The sequence below is a fragment of the Pogonomyrmex barbatus genome, unplaced genomic scaffold (assembly GCF_055798465.1).
Source record: "Pogonomyrmex barbatus isolate J1 unplaced genomic scaffold, ASM5579846v1 scaffold9, whole genome shotgun sequence".
Classification (NCBI taxonomy): domain Eukaryota; kingdom Metazoa; phylum Arthropoda; class Insecta; order Hymenoptera; family Formicidae; genus Pogonomyrmex; species Pogonomyrmex barbatus.
This window is the reverse complement of record NW_028297193.1, coordinates 4,612,862-4,633,678: the sequence shown is the minus strand read 5'-3', so window position 1 is coordinate 4,633,678 and position 20,817 is coordinate 4,612,862. Positions and strand designations below refer to the sequence as shown.

Genomic DNA, 20,817 nt, shown 5'->3' with positions numbered 1-20,817 from the left:
TTGAACCCTCATAATTTTTGGTATTTATCAATTTTATTAAAAAAAAAAATAATAATCATGCAAGTACAAAAATGTAGGTTAAAATTTTGACATTTACAACGAATATATATACGAATAATAATTAGATCGCAGCGGACAGTTATCGCACAAATGTAACTTAAAATATTTGCAGAGATAAACCTCTCGTTCTCCTGGAATCTTTTCTTGTTTTCTACTTCCCTACGATATGAAATCTTAAAATTATGAGATAGATGACATATTTCTTAATAATCATTCGAAATAGAGAGATGATTACTTGCGAAGATTCGTTAGAGGACGAATCTTCTATTATTATGGAAATGGAATGGACGCCGTCGTGGAAGAAGAAAAGAAGCCCGTCATCCCAAGTTTTATCAACAAGGCGGGAAGTCTAACGCTGCCGCCGTCGCCGTCACTGACCAAAAGATAGAGCACGCGCGATGCACTAACGAGATACAGTCATTAGACGTATTTACTTTACGAGCGTAGCGAGGCTTCGGGAGGTTCCTGATGGGCAAAAATTCAATAGACCTCCACGCGATAGAACACGGTTCGCTGGCACTGTTAAACGGTTCTCCACTCACGTAATGCTTCGCTACTTATAACGGACGGAAGACGTAGGAGAGAAAGAAGGAGATTGGACAGCCAGATATTATATAAGTTTTATAACCGGGCTGAGCACCCCTCATGAACACCCTTCTATCTTCCCGTTGCCGGCAACGTTGTTGTTTTCGATTTGCGGCGAGACATTCATTATCATCGATAACTCTCACCAGTTTATTTCGAATAGTTGGCAAAATTTATGATTGTATCGTAAATTAGATGTCACCCGATCGCAGGTTATTCTCTCCGGAACACATTATAAATAATCTAGTAATTTTTCTTTTCTATTTTTTATTTTGAGACTATATTGTCAAAGAGGAAATTGATAGTACAGATTTTCAATTTTAAGTATTTGGAATGTAGAAAAGCCTGAATGAAATCGACCGAGGACAGCACGGCTTTTAATACAAACGCCGAATGCCACACTTCGATATCACGAGAAATCTTAGCGGAATCGTTCTGTTGTGTATATGCGTGTATGTGTAGGTGTGTTTGATTGTATGCAAATGAAATAATATCGTCGACCCACCGCGCACAAAGTCGCGTTTTCGCACAACGTCGTCTCGGTTGATCCTATATCTCCCTCTGGCTCGCGGGGGTACATTCGACATTCGGCAACGGTCACCCTGTATATATATATATATATATATATATATATATATATATATATATATATCGCTCTTCACTTTCCTTTTTCTATTCGATTTTCCCTTCGCTCCACTTTTGCAGCTGGTGAGCGTGCACATAACCACGGGCTGGTAATTTGCAAAAGTATAAACGTCTGCTCAGGCAGAGGGACGACTCGCGGAATATAAGAGCGCGGGACTTGTTGCTGGTTCCGAGCGGCAGCCCCGGAGTCCCGCAATATACCGGAGGAATTCGATGGTTTATTGGCTTTTCTTGGACGTGGTAGAACAACGGGCGGAAGAAGAGGAAAGAGAAACGGCGGCGGGCGGAAGAGCGGCGAAAAAGGAAGAGAAATGGCAGCGGGAGAAACGGAAAGGACGTGTGAGAGATAGAGAAGGAGGGAAGGGCGGGACGAGAGGGAGAGCGAAGGAGAGCGAGAGACTGGTGACTATAGACCACGGCGTCGGCTTGTTTATGGGAGTGCCGATGCGCACCATCTGCTCAAAAAGACTTGTTGTTCTAAATGTGTACACTTCGCGTGCACCCCCGATGTGCACCGACCAGTTGGCACAACGAAATCACCGATCGTATCTCACTCTTCGCTTCTACGTTTTCGGTTCAGGTAGAGCGCAGGTCACCGCTCTCTCTCTCTCTCATTTTTCGACAAACGCCAGTCGAGCGGGGGGAGACCGTCTCGCAACGACGATTAACTTGTCATCGCGACTATTCCGGGACTACAAATTTCGTTTCGAGCGAGTTACACGCGCCGATTGCGCGACGGAGATTCGCGTGGCCGTTTGATGAAAAATGTTTATTCTCTTCTCGCGATTCCCAGCCTCGAGTGCACGTCAAGTCACGTTTGTATAATTGCCGGCCTTTAGATCTAACCCTAAAAGTAATGAAGCGTATTAAGTCTACGAGCGGTAATATTGCATTACTCCAACTCCTTTTGTCGGCATCGGCCAATTTCTTCACCACGGCCTCGGGCATGCATCAGGATGCAAGAAAGTCCATTCGCGAGGAACGGTGGTTGACGATAAACGCCCATGCCACGCGCGTTTTCGGTGGTGGTGTTCCCTCCGGGGAAAACAAAGAAGGCTCGAAACAGCAGGCTCGGTCAAAGAGGAGTTTCCAGCGAGCGCCTCGCGCACAATGGCACAGTTAGGGTTACAAGCTTCTTGACGAGTTGCCAAGTCGCGTCGTTGACGACGAGCCCTCTCCTTTGTCGCCGTCGTCAGTTAGACGTTGCGCGTCGATCGCTCCTGCGAGCGACGACGACGACGACGACGACGACAACAGCGAGGACGATGACGACGGCGCGGCGCGGCGGAGGCGACGCTGGCGGCGTCGACGTCGGGCGTCGTTGTCGCCTTCGACGGCACAAAGTACCCGCCATCACTTCCCTTCTGCCTGCTTGGCGAGTCAGCCACCCGACGACCGCACGTCGGTGTTTGATCCGCTGGCCGGAATTGAAACGGAGCCAATGAATCTGCCGAGCGGGATTGCGATCCAGGAGAAATCAAACCCAAAGGATATCGCCTCGTCCGAGACGCTTATTCCTTTTCTTGTCTCGCCAGGGGAGGGTGAGGGCCGGGAGAAGAGAGGCAGAAAGTTTGCCGACCGAGGGGCTATACCTCGTTCGACGAGGCGAATTTAAGTATCTTTATTTTCTTTACTCCTGTGATGGCGTTTCCTCGTCGGCGTTCCGTGATTCACGCAGTTTACTTACGCTATATACGGTCGTACACTTTGTTTCTGACGTAGAGCGCGTTAGGGGGCGGGGGAGACTAGATACGCGCTAGTCAGGGAAAGTACCACTTTTCGAGATTACTGAAATCATTTTATAAGCGCGACCTACTTGGATGAGATACAGCATGATGCATTTGACCTTATCGAATATTCCATGAAGTCATCCTATTTTTGCCACATATGCCACCTTATCTTTTCGCACTGATCTCGATCGTTAATTTCCTCTCCGCGGAGGTGCCTTTCCTATACGATAGTTAATTTCCTCTCCGCGGAGGTGCTGGGAAATTGTTCGAGTATCTTATCGGATAATCGCGCGCGATTATCGATACGCAAAGGAGCAACGACAGCACACCCACCCGCCGTGTCTCGAGACTTGAGATTCCGCGGCGGTATTTCAGCCGTGAATTATCGAAATTGCACTTTAAGTCGAATCCGATTCCACGGGGGATGGGGCAGGGGGGTAAGCCGAAGCCCGGGCGATTCCGGAAAACGTGTCCGCTTTACCTTGTTGAGATCTCGCGCCGCCGCAAAAAGAGAATCCGGGCGGTTTATACCCACACACACACACACACACACACACACACACACACACACACACACACACACACACACACACACACACACACACACACACACACACACACACACACACACACACACACACACACACACACACACACACACACACACACACACACACACACACATACACATACACATACACATACGGAGAGGGGCCCGGAACACACAACCTGACTACACCAACGAGAGATGCGATCGCGCGGACATAGGTATATATGTACACATGTCTACGTGAAGGTACCTGCGGACAGATGCCGGAATGGAAGTCGAGCTTTGGGAAAGCCGCGCACGTAGCCGCGGGGGATAGAGGCGGCTGTAGGTTGGCTTGGCAATGATCGCCACCCGGTGACTGTGCCAGCCATTAACGGACACGTGTCTCTATCTGGTCCTTGCGCTAGAATCGCGAGATTTATCGCCCGGAACGGCACGTCGCGCCGCCGAAGACTCGAGTGTATTTTTATCACGCGTCATCGATCGCTCGCGTGTTAGTTTCTTCGTCGGCGGGGCGCACATATGTGCGGAGCAAGTTGATCGTTTCTCGAACTCGTATTTGGAGCATTAGAACGTTCCGTTTGAATGAGAGACAGTAAGGTACTTACCACCGCCGATGCTCCGCGTTTCCCTAAAGAGCCGACTCGCCCGGTGCTTCTCCTGAGCTTTCGAGCCGCTCTCGGATTCTGATCGAGTTTATCTTTAATGATCATTAAACGGCTCCCCGAAGTCCAAAGTATAGGAGACATCTGCGTACACTCGATCCCATTCTGGTCACAAGATCTACTGGAACAGCAGATGTTTTAAGGCAATGAAGTTACCTTCTTCAACGTACACAGGTTTTCTCGGTATATCACGTGTATATGTAGAAGAAATAGAAAAATTGTTTCCCTTAGCTTTCGAAGAATCGCCCCGGCATATACGTCAAGTCTCGCGAATGAATTCTCTATTTTGCGATGTGAGATTTGTAATGGCAGATATGTTCTTTTAAACGGCACGGCTATTAGTAGCACGCGTTGCCAAATCTCCGTCAATCACATAAGTTTTCTCGAACCGCACCGGTCGCAATCAATATCGCCGCCAATATCGGTTTCAAAGGATACAATCGTATCGGCAAACTTATTGTTATCGCGATAACGGCGTCGCGCGCTTTCGGCCACGCCGGGCTGTTTAATGTTATGCGTTCGCAAATAACGGCGCGATTCATTTTAGCAACAAACCCCCGCAGTGGGTTTGTCAATGGCTCGATAGCGGCGTCGGCGCTCGGCTGTTCCGGTCATTAAAACTTGATCCATCGAACTATTTGTCCGTCCGTACACGCTGCAATCCCGAAAGTCTCGTTTTTCACGATATCGCCTCCCCGACGTGGACTCTCGTTCACATTTTTTATGCGGCCGCCTATACATCATCGTAACGGTGAAAGCGAAGCGCGACAGATAATTCACGTGGACCCGGACAGCGCTCGTAAAGCTGATAAAAGTGGCAGGATGACTTATTTTAATTGAAACGTTCGTAATCATTTCGCGATTGATCTGTGTACGCGAGGGCGACGTGGAATAAATGACTGTAATAATATTGATGCAAAGACATCGATCTCTCATAAATCGGACGGAACGTGATTCGAGACCGTCATTGATTTCTTAGATTGAGATTAAAATCAATTTTTGTATCGTGTAATTGTGTTCTGTTACGAGAGTTGCGAAACTTTTGATTTTGATAAACTATATTAATAGAAAATGACATCAATATCCGCCGGAAAATTAAATAACTTCGCGAAACATTATTGGTATTATTAAAGTTTATAAACTGAATTTGCAGTTTCTATGTATTTCTAAATCTTGTTATTTTCTTCTCACAGTTTCTCTCTCTCTCTCTCTCTCTCTCTCTCTCTCTCTCTCTCTCTCTCTCTGTCTCTCTCTTTTTCCCCGCGCGAATTTTCGTTAGCGATACCAGTCGAACATGCTCGATACTATTGTGGCTTTTATTGTCATGCAAAAGTTCGAGCTTATGCTCGATGTGGAGCAATTCAGCAGTCGGTTGGACACAATAGACCGAACAGTCGGCCTGGTACAAAATATGCAAATTCGGCCGACGTCGGGACTGGTCTGACAAAAACAATAAACGCGAACGATTGCATGTGTTCATACATCGATGGATTCATAAAAATATCCATACGAACACGGGCGCGGATAGAGGGACGAGAGTGGAGGACGGGCCAAAGAGAAAAGAGAAAACGCCACACGGCGTTGTGAGAGTGGAAGTATAATATTATTTAGCCACAGTGTGTGACACCGTCCGCCCGTTACATTTTGCACGGATTGACTACTAGTAAATTTCTGAAAAAGGTCGAGGCGTTTTCCTATAGAGCGAATAGAAATTTTGATGGAAAATTTTTTATATCGATCTCCATATAAATTTTTATATGATATTTTTTATACGCTATATATTGCAGCAAAAATTTGAAGAGATTTTCGAGTAATATTTATTATGAAAGGAAACATAAGTTATCATTATTAAACAGATCTTTTATATCTGCCATTTTTAACTTCAGGATTTGTATAAAACTTTTTGCGACGTTGCTTGTAGCTTAATGACTCTCTTTTTCAGACTTGCTCTTCAAACCGTCTTTATCTTCGGGTGATGTCTTATTTAGGCCACGCTTTTCCAAAAGTGTTCGCCTAAGGCACACTTGTTCCAATTTTTATCTTTCCGACGCAGTTTAACCGTTCGTTTTTTTTTTTTTGAACTTTTAATGTGTTCTTTTAAACTTTTCTTTCAATCTTCTGAAGAGTCTACCATTTGTAGGCGATATAGACGGGAAAAAATTATTAATTTATTTCACAATTTAATCTAAAAAAAATTCAACGAAATAGATTGAAATTTAATAATAGGATCCTCGTTGTCGAGTGATGATGATTATTTCATTAATTTTAATTTAATATACCGAGAAAAAGATTTCCTTGCACTGAGAAAAAAGTTGTTAATTTGATTAAATTTAACTTAAATACTTGAACTAAACAAATATAATTAAGTTGAAAAATTTAGTCAAGTTAGTCATCTTTTTTCTCACTGTAGTAATTTGAAATATTAGTAACAGATATGTTGAAAATAATTACGAATAAATATTTAAATTCAATTCTACTAAAAAAGTCTCGATTTTCTAAACGAGGAAAAATCTGTAATTGCGTGACTTTGACGCGTATACTTATCGGTATATCGATGTCGAGCGGGATGTATCCTCGGATAGATCCTGTTAGAAGCATTTGATCATTTGTTCCACCAAGTGCGCCGAACCTATCTTCGCCTTATCTCGTTGAAAATCACCACCGCTACAAATCGCGTGACGAGAAACGTTCGACGAGAACACCCGAGTGAATTCCGAGGATGCAGCCTCCCTCGCAGCGACGGGCGGGAATAAAAATGGCGCAGATTCGGGAACGGATAGAGAGAAGCGGAATCGCGTTGCCGAGTCCCACAGGCCGATTTGACGGGTTCGTTCCCTTGATGTTTCATCCGTCCGCACCGCCGTCCACCCTCTCGCCGTTTCGACCATTTGCTACCGTCGCTTGTAAATATGAGCGGTCCTTCATTCGGACAGAGAGCAATAGCCCTAACAACGTCTTCCTGCCACCGTGCCCGGGCGCCCGTTCAGCGCGACGGTGGTTTTCCCTCCGTTAGGGAATGTACCGCCATTCCTCTCCTCAGGGTGGCGGACTGCGGAAAGAGAGGAACGACCGAGAGTGGACGGAGGAAGGGAGAAGGAGCGACGGAGCGCGAGGAGAGCGGAAAGTCCCCCGACAATCAACGTCTATGGCGCCGCGCCATCGTTCTTCCCATTTTACGTGGTGTCGTAAAAGATGCTTGTTACGAGCGGCGAACGGACAAAATGACGGATCGTAATAAGTTCTTGTTCAGCCGACGGCGGCATTGTAGGCCGGTCTCGCCGAGGTCCGAGACAACGATCGTCATAAATGATCGGGATAACCGAAAATGATGGATGAATTTTGCGAATCATCCAGTCGTTCGATGGTCTAGTATCTGGATTATTGTGACATTGGTAGAATCATGCGTGTGGCGTATACGACACACATATTAAAATATGAAACACTGATATAAAACAATATTATAGACCACGTATACGTAATCCTACAATCTAGATGTGTTCGTTAATTTTAATCGAAGATCAGGATCGCGCATTACGTAAAATTCGTGCGAATTTTAATCGCCCCTTTTAGGCGCCCCTTAAAGTTGCAGACGTGATTTATTTTCTATTCGTTTTCTTCGCGGTTAGACAAATTGCAACGTAATAAAGTTTTATAGCACGCCTCCGTTGCGTGCGTTTGTAGCCGGTCCGGTTCTACGTGTGCGTACACACGTATACGCGTATACGCCGTAAGAATATGCGCGTCCGTTGCTCGTGTGTCCGTATAAATTGCCGAGCTCACTTAGCCGGCCAAATTTATTCCAATCCCGTAATCCACGCCTATTCATATAGATGCAAATCGGAGAAACGTGTGCCAAATTCGTACGCATCCTTCTGGAAACGAGATATCTCATGGGGGAAAGGATAGCCTATCCGTAGTCCACTGTACGAGCCATGCCGAGAATGAATTAATCCTCGCTGAGAGGAAAGAGGAGGATCGGGGGGGGCGGCGGCGGAGCGGGGGAGGGGGGGAGTGCGCGACCTGAGTAGTAGCCGATGTAATACAACGCATTGTCGCGGTCCCACTGGAAACCGACATTCGTGCTCTCGAACATACACGAGCTACGCGAATATTACGATACGCGACGTACGGGATTGTCCCTGTGACCATCGTGAATTATTAAATGCCTGAATTAAATGCCGCGCTCGGTCATTAAACTGGCATAAGTTACACTTGCGTTCTAGCGACCGCCGATGAAATATTAAGCCGGAATTCTACAGCGACGAATATGTATCAGCGACTCTATTATATCCGCAATATATCCGTTTGTTTGCGATCTTCCTACTTCGCCCTCTGCAAACGCCGCATGCCGCATACGCTTATTAGAAAGGGAGAAAGATATATGCAGATATATCCTCGATTCTCTTCGTGAAATTATCATTCTATCTTCGGCCCCGGAATTAAATCTGGTACTTGTGTCTCTGACGTCGGCGTTGGAAAGACCAACGCGAGTTGCCCGTAAGGCACATTTTCATCGACACGCGATAGGCGCAATTCAAGATGTCTGGGGAAATGAAGCTATGCGGGTCGTACCCGTTTCATCTTCCTGCAAATAATTTAATCCTGGCTAAGTACATATTTATGTCTGCACATAAGTAACGCGTAGGTAGCGAAGGGCCGCAGGTATATATAGGCGAAATACATGGCTTAAAACTATGTGCTCGCATTCTATATAGCAGGCCAGGCCACGTCATACGGCAAAATCAAAATTAATAAACGTATTTTTAAAGAGCTCGATTGAGGAGATTAAGTTGTCACTCCACAATTTCTCTCGTCGAAAGGAAATGCTTCTTTATTCGGGAATCACTTGCGATATCGGAGGCTGCTTTCCTTTCTTTTATGCATATTATTTCTCGTCTGCTTCATTCCATCGTTTCCCTATTCCGTGACGATATACCGTACAGATAAGGTAGTTGAAATTGGACGTGGCAGTGCATCCAGGACGCTTCTGAATATCCGAGGAGTTTCCTCGGAGATTTTCCGGACGTAGTATTTAATTTGGTCGTTGTAAGAAGCGGAGCGGGTAAGGCGAAGGGCGGAAAGGTGAAGAGGAAGAAAAATGGAGAAGATACGAAAGAGAGAGGAAAAGGGGGAAACCAGCAGAAAGGAATCTCTAAAATAGGAAAGAGGAAAGCGGCAGAAGAAAGAGAGAGAGGGATCTTACTTGCGATGAAAATGCTTCGGCAAGGTAGCCCTTACGAAGACTTAATAACTTTGTAGGTGAACTATTTTTACATTTCTACCATTCGTGACTTTCAAAACCTAGATTTAAAGTAAGCGTCGCTGTGCTGCCCGAGCGTCGCGCTTTGAATAAAAATTACCTTCAATGGAGCATTTTAGTTAATGCTCTGCTCTCTTCGAAATGTATTTATAACAAAGAAAACGGGGCGAAGAAAACGGGGAGCGGAAATGCTCCAGAATACGGAAGGCTAGTGGTAGTCTATTATTAATTGCAATAGGGTTAATTAGATAGAACTATTGAAACATATCACGCAGATTTTACATTGTTCCGCACAGCTAACTGATCTAGTTATTTGGCTTTAGCGATTCGAATCCAATACACCTGGAGATACTTATATAAATTAACACATTATATACATGTTTTCATCCATGTATATAATGTATGTTTTAGTGAATAATAGTGCAATAGACATTGAAGAAAAAATGGATGGAAGATACAATCTAAACTAAGAAAAATTAAAATAATAGAAATTAAAGTTTAATTTTTATATGTATTTCTTTATAAAGAAAAAGATTGTGAGTCATTATTTTATTCGCGATGAATACTAATATCTATTAATTGTACTGTATTTTTTATTATTTTACAATATATTTTTCTAAGCTAAAAAAATTAAAATGAGAGGAATAAAAATTAAATTTCATTTTTGTATATATTTCTTTATAAAAAAAGGTCATAGATAATTATTTTATTCATAATGGATACAAATAAATATCTATTAATTGTATCATATTTTTTTATTATTTTAAGAGAAGTTTTGTTCGTAATTTTGAACAAATATGATCGATCGAAAAAAGGGAACGATCCGCAAAACGATATTGTCATTTGTAGGCGCTTTTAATAAATTTTCTGACATGATTCAGTGGAATCGTCGATTTGGTTATTGATTGACTGAATGACCAGTCTATTTCTATCCACCGTGGGTCAAAAGCGTTTCTCAAAGGCCGACAATCTTTGACCGAGTTTCCGCCTTTGATCGGATACAGAACAGAGGTTTGTGACGAGAACGATTTTACAGGTCATGTGACACTGTATCATATAGGCCTGATAGAAAACTATACCAATAGTTGCGATAAAGAGTTAAACACATAATTTGTACAGTTCTTTTACAGAAATAAAAGGAATAAAAAGGTATTAAATAAAGAAAAAATAAATAAATTTCCATTCACTATTCATGATCGTGAAAAGTGTCATATGTGTCAGAGAACTTCGATCAATTCTTTTTAGCAGATTTGTCTATCGCGAAATTCAGCCTTCACCGCGCCTTTCTTCGAAAGCGTCGTGAGCAGTTGTCATGTAAGTCGATGGCACAGAATATCACAGAGCGGATTCGTCATTTTGTTTCGTGCGATCACTTCACTTATGCGCACTCGTCGGCTTTATGGACCGAGACTTCGTGGTCGCGGTAGCGTGGGGTCTTCTTTCTCGCTTCCTTCGCCCCCCCCCCCTCCCGTCTTCGCGAGGGAACTTCAAACCATTCCGACGTTACGAGGCTAACTTTTGCGAAGTACCGAGGAGAATAGAATTAACTCGACGTCTGATAATAGCGCGGTTGCTAATCGCCAAGAACGACCGGCAAAGACGAAATAGGAACGGATGAATATTCATTCGCGCTCGGGAAAGGCTCCGCGCGTGTGGTCTCGTAATGTATGCACTCGCAACGTACGTTCCTCGTACTTTGAACGGCCGCTCGACGTGGAACGCGATAAGTCGTGGAATAAGCCGCGAATTGGACGTTCGCGATCGCCTTCTCGAAACGGCAAACACACCTAGGCCGAGCGGATGTATGCAGGGCGCAGGATGTATACAGCGGGGGGTATAACCTGCTGTTATCGATATTCAAAAAGCCCGTTTTCGACGCGGGGATATGTCCGGTATGTTGACGATAAACGCCGATACACTCCGCGGACGGAACATCAGCCTTCGTAGAACCGACGCTACCTAGCTGCGGTTATTTGCATATTTCAATTTCCTCTGCGCAACACCGAGGGGGTGCCGTCGACGTGCGGCTGAAATACACGAACGCTGAAATGCTCGCACACTCTCCCGCGCGCGCGCGCGCGCGCACGCACGCACACACACACACACACACACGCACTCTCCTCCTCCACTTTTCCATTTCTACCCTCGTGCGCGATGTGTCATTGTCTGTGTGCGCGCGACGGTGTGTCGCGAGGATCCAACGGAGAAAATTCCGTTGTCATGGACAACCATTACCACGCCGGGATATCGCAAATGTAAGCACGCACACACCAGCGCGCAGCTCTTTCGTGGCGTGTTGGCGTGTACCTCCACGTGTACAAAGTCGCAAGGTACGCGCGCCTGCACGTACATCACAATGGCGATGTGTACGGTATGTACCGTCAGTTAGAAGCGCTTCTCGTTCCGCCGCCGCAGCTATATTACCCTGCGCGTCCCTATTATAAAAGTCATTTCGCAGGACACTCTTCCCTGTCCATTGTACCGGTGCATTTCAATTTTCGCCCAAGATGCAAATTCCACCTCTACGTGGTCCCCCAGCGGCAAGCTGGTCCCGACGCCGAGACGCCGACTTCCGTATATACTATAACGGGTGATGTGTGGGTGCGGCCCGGTGGGTGAGCCTGCCGGAGGCTCGTTTCGTTTCAATTCATTAGGAGAACCGTAAAATCCTCATTCCCGGGCCGCCTAGTACCTGGTTAAGAGCAATTTGGATGGCGCGACGCGCTCTTTCTTCGACTCCCGCGGTCGGGAAACTTTTCATTCCTGTTCACCGTGTCACTTGGGAGCTTTTACTTTCCAATTTTCGACAAGCAGCGCCGGAATGATTCGAGGGTTAAAAGAGTTCGCTCTAGACGTCCGGTCGGATTTAACTTTCGCGCATTTCTTTTCACTTTAATATTTTCAAGGTGCGGCGATATGTGCAACGTCAATTTAAAACAAAATTTTCTTTTTTTATTCAAGACCTTTTTGCACTGAAATTTCTCACAAGTATTATTAATTCTTGTCTGCAGAATATATTTTTACATCGCGTGATAACGGAAAAATGTAATAGATACATGAAACCTCAATGATCGATCGGTCGAGAACAAAATTATCGTTTTCGAAAAAGCGCACGGGGGAAACAACATCGGTTGTATTCTTTCCGCAGCACGAGGTTTGCTCGAATGAATGAGGTGGACTCGCAAGCCACCCTGCCTCGAAAGGTACAGACCCGATATAGGGCATCGGCGGACATCCGACGGGAGGACGAGAGAGGAACGGCGACTGTGTCGGAAAAAGAGAGATCTCGTTGTATCGATCGGCGTCATAAAATCCATTTTATGACTTGGACGCTGTCCAGTGACTGGTGTATTAGCCGTCGCATTGCCTCGCAAATAAAACGCTCTTCTACTCTTGAACCCCCTTTAACCACCTCGCCTGGCCCTCGTCGACATCGGACGATGCCATCAACTCTCGTTTGTATCTCTCATCCCGCTTTCTCTCTCTTTATCTACATGTCTCTCCCACCCTTTTGCGATACACGTCGGTAGGTTTATAGGCAAAAACTCACAAGCTAGACGGTCTCCTTCACGGTCTCATACCTCTCAGGGTTTTGCCCAGCCTCTTCGCATACGGGTCCACGAGAAAAGAACCGCTTGATTATCTACCTGCATCCTTCATGCCCGTCGGATAGCGTATTGTCTCACTCGGATCAGCATAAAACGGTCTATAATCCGGTTTCATTGGATTTGCCATGTGTGCCTCCGCCGTGTATTTCTTAGGTCGAATGAAAGCCTCCCTCCGGCCCGCACGGCGAATCCGTAACGATGATCCTTTTTGCATATAATGCACTCTTTTCCTCGCGTGTTTAAACAATAGCCTCGCCGCTACTTGCATTCGTTTACATATTGTTACAAACAATAATAACCAGCATTGTGCATCGATCAATACCGGCGGAGATTTCGCGCCGTCATTGTGAAAATTTAGCTTTATAATATTTATACGCGGCACAAATTAAAGCGCAAAAAGGCAATACAATGTTGCGCGAAATAGTGCATTTATGTATTTTATGTATTGTTGTTACTTTATCGCGCTATTGTGACTTTATATCAGAGAACCTCTTTTTACACTTTATGACGCTCTACATTTATGTCGTATCAGCCTCATTTAATTTGCATATCGTATGCGCTTACCGATACTTATTGTTCGGCCATTTGAGTTTTGCACAAGCAGCGGGGCATTAACGTAACAACACGAGAGAAACACGCGTCGTTTCGATGATCGTTCTCGCAAATTGGTCTCGCACATCGAGATCAGCGAGATCTGCGTGGACCGGCCGTAATAATTAATCTCAATTGAATTAATTAGATTTGTACCCGTTGAAGATTAAACATCTATGAGATTATCGCCAGGAATAGCAACGCACTTTGATCCGACTTTTTGCTTCTTCGTATCTTCGAAACTCGAAAGCGACGAGATAAATTTCTTCGATTTGCCCCGGTTTACGTGCCGTCGGTGTATTCGTAATGCATAAACTTGAATACGTGAAACTTGGTCGTGACACACGCGGGTGACTATGCGCATACCCGATGACAAGCTTGTTTCATTATCTAGAATCAGCGAATTGTTCCTACACCACCGAACGTATAACCGCTTCATCTGCAATTTGCACGAGGCCACGCCGCCACTCGACGCTTCGCTGTCAAGCTAATCGTAAGCCTTATCGTAATTGCCGACGCCGCTAGACGCGACGTGATTGCATCGAGGATGTGTCGAGGAGTCGTGCCATAATCGTTACCTCTCGTCGCGCCGATTATCCAGCGCGAAATCAGAATTTATCCCCCGCGAACGGCGAATTTTCTAGAAATATGTCAAAGCGATCAGATTCGAATTGCACCTAAACATCATTCGTTATTTAGAGACTGTTTGAATTAACTATTTTGTACTTTTGATGGGGAGGGGGAGGGGCGATATCCGGGTTGTCCGGTTGTCCCAGTTCGAAAATAGATACTTTAAAAGCGACCGTCTGATGGCCGGGGTAAACAGCGAAGTCAAACTTGCACATTTACGGATCGGCGTCTGTTTACCGGCGTTACGAGTGGCGGCGTCCGCTCGTGGCTAAAGTGTCTTATTTTCTCCGAGTGGACGACGGTATCGCGTCGCTCGCAGATTGAATTCCGCCGAAAAAAGGACGAAAGCGCCGCCAGGCGGGGGAGGGGAAGGAGGGGAGGGAGGGGGTGAGGAGATTCAGGGTAACGCGCGAGGAAACGATTTTCCCCGTTCTTGCCGCGTCGCCGGGAGCTAATTCATCCATCGGGGAGGCCCGCCGGGGCTTTTGCGATTTGCCGCCCCGACGAAGTTTTCTATTCCCGACGGTATCCGGCTCGTAGAATAGGGGTGGCCACGCGAGCCGTCCCAACGCAATTAAGATAAGCGCGATCGCGATGTTTATAAATATATTTTCGGGCATTTCCGAAATGGGAGCGGGCGTGGATTCTCGTATCTGACGCCGAGTATCCGCAGCCGCGTCGTGACCGGCCGCAGGCTACAACCCCCTCCGTGAACTTTCGGCCACCGCGGCGCGCGCGCCTCCACCCACCCGCTCGGTTTCCTCCGCTCCTCCGCCTCAGGGGTTTTTACACGCGGACTTACCCCGGGTTAGCTTAGATATCCTACGTGCGAATGAGACGTACTGCGGTGCCGGAGATAACCGCGCGAGCTCTGGACGCGTGCGATGTGCCGCATGAAAAATTACAAGTGCGCGCCTCGCGCCTCTCTTACTTCCTCGTTCCCTCGTTTGCGCGACGTGACTCCTTAGGAGGAGGAGGAGAAGGAGGAGAAGAAGAAGGAGGACCGGCAGAGAAAGCATGCATGCCGGTGCGTTTCCCGCTATCGTCGTGAAACTACGTCGTCGAAAGCCTCGCGCGAGATTAAAACGTCACAAGTATTATATCATAAAATAGTGTATCTTTTAGAAGTCAAGTTTTTCTTCCTTTGTGGATACAAGAGAGAGTGATTTTGCGAATGGTCAATCGACAGCCTCGCCAATCAATTAGTTTGTTTAAGTAACTTTATTCGAATGAAATAGTTGGTAAAAGGATTAAATGGACTAGAGAAGTATGGATTATAAATGTTACAACTAACCTGTTATGATAATATGAATTATTATATAATAATTTAATAAGAGATGTTTTCGATGCGCAAGATAATTACTAAGGAGTGAGTTGTTTGCGTGTAATGTAATTTGGTCATAAATTAAGATTGAGATTATGAGTATGCGAATGGATTCTCCGCACGTGAGTGTATTTAATGAATTTAATGAATTTCGTAAGTGACAGAATCGCGCTGATAGAGTCGTGTCATAAATATTTGCGCAATCTTGCCTTTCCTTGGGTCTGTTCGCGGCTCTCTTGCGCTGCGCGTGCTTACTTACATCCATCTCCCTGTGTTGAGATAGTCAAATGATGATCAGATAGGACCGAGAGGCCCTTTGAATAAATTCTCAGACCGATAGGAAGGCGGTCCCAAGGGGTTTGCTCGACAGTGCGATAGCCGATAATGGTCTGGTTCAGGCACCGTCCAATATTCTCGGGTTAATTACCATCGTTTTAACCCGTGATATCGACGCTATTTCTTAAACCGAGTGTAGTCTACAAGAATTAACCGTACGAACATAAATTCATATTTTTCAATATCTCTGCTCTATATTACACAATGTTATACATAAAATTTTAACTAATGATTCATTTTGTCGCGGACAACGATATTCCTATATTCGTGCATTCATGAATTAGATTAAGAGATAATCTTGAGGTGTACTACTTTGCGCGATAATTTTCGCGAAAATTGATCCAATTATTAATCTGATAAGAGACAATATGCTTCGTATAAATTATAAACCTGTATGCAATTTTACGGTGGCGGATAAGCAACGTATGAACTTTTCAAGTGCGACTAATACGGGGCTATTTATATCAACCATGAGATAACAGTATGATCCTGGTGTGTTACGCGAGGCTTGCGTGAGCGCGATGTCGGAGGGTGTGGGCGGGTTGTTTCCGTCGCTACATCGATATTATTATCTGACGAAGATGATAGCGTAGCGAACTCGCATAACGTGTTCCGCGGGGCGCGATTAGGCGACGTGTTTTACGAGCGGCGGTGTATCGCGCGTGAGAATCGAAACGCGCGTCGTGCGGGTGATGAATCTCCGCGGGTGTCCCCATAGAAATTATTCTTCCGTTGTTGACAAAATCAATGGCCGAAATCTCGGTGGACGGGGAGGGTTTTCGATGGTGACCGAGTCGTCGCCGTCGTCGGTGGAGCGCGCGCGAGCGGGAAACGTCACGTTTATTTTCGCGCGGCGGCAACATCGCGCTCGCGATTTCGCGGAATCCGCGTCAATTCTCGACCGCGTGAGATCCATACATTTCCGGGGCGAACGCGGCTCCCGGCGGTCATCGTGCCGCACACGTTGTGCGTCATAAAGATTACGGGGAATAAAAGTTTTAAAAGCGAATGTGTGCTGCGCGCCGGCAATTACGAGGAGCGCGAACTTTCCGCCGGCCTGCCTGCCTAATTACGATAACACATTGACTCGCGTCACGTAATTACGGCGTACCGCAAGGGTAGTAAGACGGGCGAGATCACGTACACATGATCGACCTTAGACTCGGCGTAAAACTTTTATTTCGACTCTCGGATCTCAACTACCAGCTGTGCAAAAAGCTTTTCGCTCTACGTTGCGCGACCGGCCGATAAGCCTTACCTCTTTCGCAAGCGCGCGTTGTAATATTTCTCCAAGTGATTACCCTACTCGAATCCTCGCGTGTGTGCGTCGCGCGGTTCTCGATGCCTTTGTGATAAGGGTGGTGCGTAGAGAGAAATATCGCGGATGCAACGTCATAGCGCGCGGCTAATCTCTTCACGAGGGATAAGGTTTTCTGTCTTTCTCCTGTTGCAGGCTGTGCGTTCCTCACCTACTACAGCCGTGACAGCGCAATCAGCGCCCAGAACGCTCTGCATGAGAAGCGGACTTTACCAGGGGTAAGTGTGTTTACTGTAAGCAGTTTACCTACTTTTCAGCCAATTATACCGCATTAATGCCACTTCATTCCGTGGCCACCCCACCGGCGGAAATCTTAGCTCGATCTTGCTTAATAAGCGCTCTCTCCCTCTCTCTCGTTCGCCATACTGTGAGACGTAACACCGACGTAATTCCGAAGGGGCGATATATTTTTCTTAATCGCGTAACGCCCATCGACGTATTGTCGCGTAGCGTATGTGCGCCGCCTCGAATATACGGGAATATCGTAACCCAAAATTGTTCGGCATTATGAATATCTCGATACGCGTGAATTAGCTGTCGAGAGAAGGCGACACTGCATTCGTTTTGCAGCGAGAGAACTGTTGGAGCGACTCCAAGTTTGCGGACAGAACTTCGAAATATCGATTTATTTAGTCTCAATTTCCGCCTATATACTTCACGGAGCAGTGACCACCGAGAGTACGCGCGACACGGACATTGCAATTTTTAATCGAGATGCGTTTCGCGCGCGCAAAAAAAAAATATCAGATGCGCGCGAAAGTAACGGATACTTATGTGTCCGTGTGCCGTTTCTCCGATTAATTTCGACGATTCGCCGTCCCCACGATTCGGAATATTAAAATGGCCCGACGTGACGAGTTAATCTCTTAACGCCGAGAGTCCGGATGGGGTAGGGAAGGAGGAAGGGATAAAGGGAAAGAGCGCGATCGCGACATGGGGGATGGCTGACGCGGCGAGTCCGCGATGTATCATCAGACTTTCTCTGTGGACTTCCCCGTAAATGCCAGGACCGGATACGCGTATTCTTACACCCCTTTTTTTCCGGCAGCACGAAACTCTCGCATTTCTCTTCCAGACGGACCGGAGGGGATGGCAGGACGCACGTCCTCGCGCGTTCGCGGTTACGGTAAACCAAGAAAGTCGGTCTTAGGGGCAAAGAAGGATGAAGATGAGGGGCACCATAATCGTACGGAACATCCGAACATGATATAGGATGGTCTCTCTCTTTCTCTTTCTCCCCCATATTTATGGCGAGTAATGTCGTAAATAATGCTGGTCATACACCGCTGTCCTCGCCGTCCGAGAGTTGCTAACTCGACATAGCTCTCCGTCGTACGAAGTTACGATATCTTTCGAAACATCCGAGATATTTTCGCCGGATATTTATCACACGTTCGTAACACGTGATACTCGGCATCGCGTGATTGCCGCCCCGTTTTCTGCGTATAATATGACTGATCGCGATTATCCTTATTAGATATATTTTTTGGGGTTATACGTATAAATTTTTGTATATGCTTAAGGCCTTTGTGAAGACTTGTGGGTTGCCCCTGAGACTCCCGAAATTTTTCATCGATCGTGCCCGGTCCCGGAGGCCGAGCCCCGGCATCGCCGGCACTGAATGCTGCTTAACTGCTAGAGCGGTGCCAACACGCCCCTTCCCATTATCTGAGCTACCCCTTGGAAGTCCGTAGCGAGTACTGGCGTTATGTTTCGTTAATCTATCCCCGAAACAACGCTGCTACGGTCTTGGCACGGCTGCCAGCGGAAATCGTTTTAAATGTTATGCCGAGGGATGTACGTCGAGGGGGGGGAGGTAGGGGGGGAGAGTACGGTTGAGTTATGACTTTATGAAGAGGCAGACGCACGTACGCGCGTACGCCGACGTTTTTTTTTTCTCTTCTTTTGCATGCACGCGGTTTCCGCGTGTTGGCTGCTCGCGAGATATATCTGAAAAAAATCTGCACGTCCGATTCCCGTGATATATGCGTCGCGGCGAAACCGCTCCGTCCGAAATTGCGCGGTTTAGTCCACAATCCGACGACAGAAATATATATCATTTTTGTTGCACTAACTTGAAACTCTGACCGATAGTTAGGATTTTTGCATTTTTGCATCGCGATATTGCCAAATGCATTCGCTAATATTTAACTTTCAATTAAAGTTAATTAAAATAGCAACAGCGTTTATCTTTTAATTAAAATTAATTAAAATAGCAGTATAAACATTTTTGCAAGTTAGTAATAAAATCTTTTTTAACACATCATCAAATGGCTTATATGACTTTCTGCAAAGATGATTGATCAACAGATATTTAAATTTAACGAATCAGCTCAATATACAGCTCAATATATGGATACTCACACATGTATATTTATGTGTACAACATTTTAATACTTGTTCTTAGATGATAATGAAATAAATATTTGCAGATGAAAACAAGACGCAATTTAATTTAAGAATAAGGATAAGACTAAAAATAAAAACTAGATATATGTGTTTAATAACGATGGAGCAGAATAGTGTACATTAAAGCTCACTTTTTTATTCATATCTCCTAATTAAAAAAATATATTTACGGCAAAATAAAATTCAAGATTTGTTTAGGAGCGCGAATATTGCTATCGTGATACTGAACTAACTAGTGCATATATGAACAGCTGCCTTTGACTGTCGCCAAGCCAACGGCATGTATTCATCCTTCTGTCACGTTGGTCACGTCGTGTCCTGATAAGATAGGGCAGCCAGAATGATATTTAAACAGATGCTCAAGGGCTTGTGGATTTCACTTTGATCAACGCGCATCCAGTCTAGGATCTCTTAGTTTTCGCTATATATTACGCTAATTCGTGCTCATCGCGCGGGCTCGTGGAGATTACAATCTCAGCATGAAGTTGCATAAAGTTACGTAACGCGTCGAGCTATGTATGCATAAGTCGCGTCAGCCCGATCATCACATTAAAACGCTTCGGCCGGAGAACGCGACGGTTATGCAAATCTTAATCTAACGCTTACATTCACCGGAATGGTTTTACGAGCCGTTCCGAGGGAGGGTTCCGGCGCTTCCTCCGAGACGCTGATTTCATTCATTGGGACGGCTCCTGTAAACGCAACTAAACACCCGCGTCGGTGGTGTGTACGCGCGGTTTACGGTGTACACCCGCTCGTGTGTTTGCTCCGATCGGTGACCTACTCGAGTCGTAATATCCAAATACATCTGAGGTCATAACTTGGCGGGATGGGGGGAAGATGGGGGGGGGGAGGAGAGGCGAGCAACTCGGACCTTTCATAAACACGGATCCCAAAGCCGAGCAGCGCCGCTGCTAGCGCTGCAAGCAATAACAATGCCGCTGGCCAACACACCGTCTATACTTAGCACGCGCTTACTGCGGAAGCGATCGTTGCACGTGCGCACGCGCCCGTTCGCGCGCACGCGAGAAACAGAGAGCGATGGAAAAGTATTCGGGGGCGTCCCGCGCTTCCGGTCGTTTCCGTAATACTTCTACCGCGGCTTG

The 20,817-nt window shown here is 46.0% G+C and overlaps 1 protein-coding gene and 1 long non-coding RNA gene across 3 annotated transcripts in view; one reads left to right on the top strand and one right to left on the bottom strand.

Moving 5' to 3' along the window:
- LOC148934545 (uncharacterized) overlaps nucleotides 1-15,249 on the bottom strand; it is a 50,614-nt gene extending 35,365 nt beyond the window's left edge. Inside the window, exon 1 of the long non-coding RNA XR_016141252.1 lies at nucleotides 4,179-15,249. This is a non-coding gene — a long non-coding RNA (uncharacterized LOC148934545). The remainder of the gene's footprint in view (nucleotides 1-4,178) is intronic.
- LOC148934544 (uncharacterized) overlaps nucleotides 1-20,817 on the top strand; it is a 127,584-nt gene that overhangs the window by 94,358 nt on the left and 12,409 nt on the right. For both annotated transcript variants that reach the window (XR_016141248.1, XM_089084577.1), the window contains one exon: nucleotides 17,438-17,520. Coding sequence is in view for 1 of the 2 variants with exons in the window: in XM_089084577.1 (XP_088940703.1) it covers nucleotides 17,438-17,520 (83 nt within the window). In the remaining variant the exon portion in view is untranslated. The remainder of the gene's footprint in view (nucleotides 1-17,437; nucleotides 17,521-20,817) is intronic.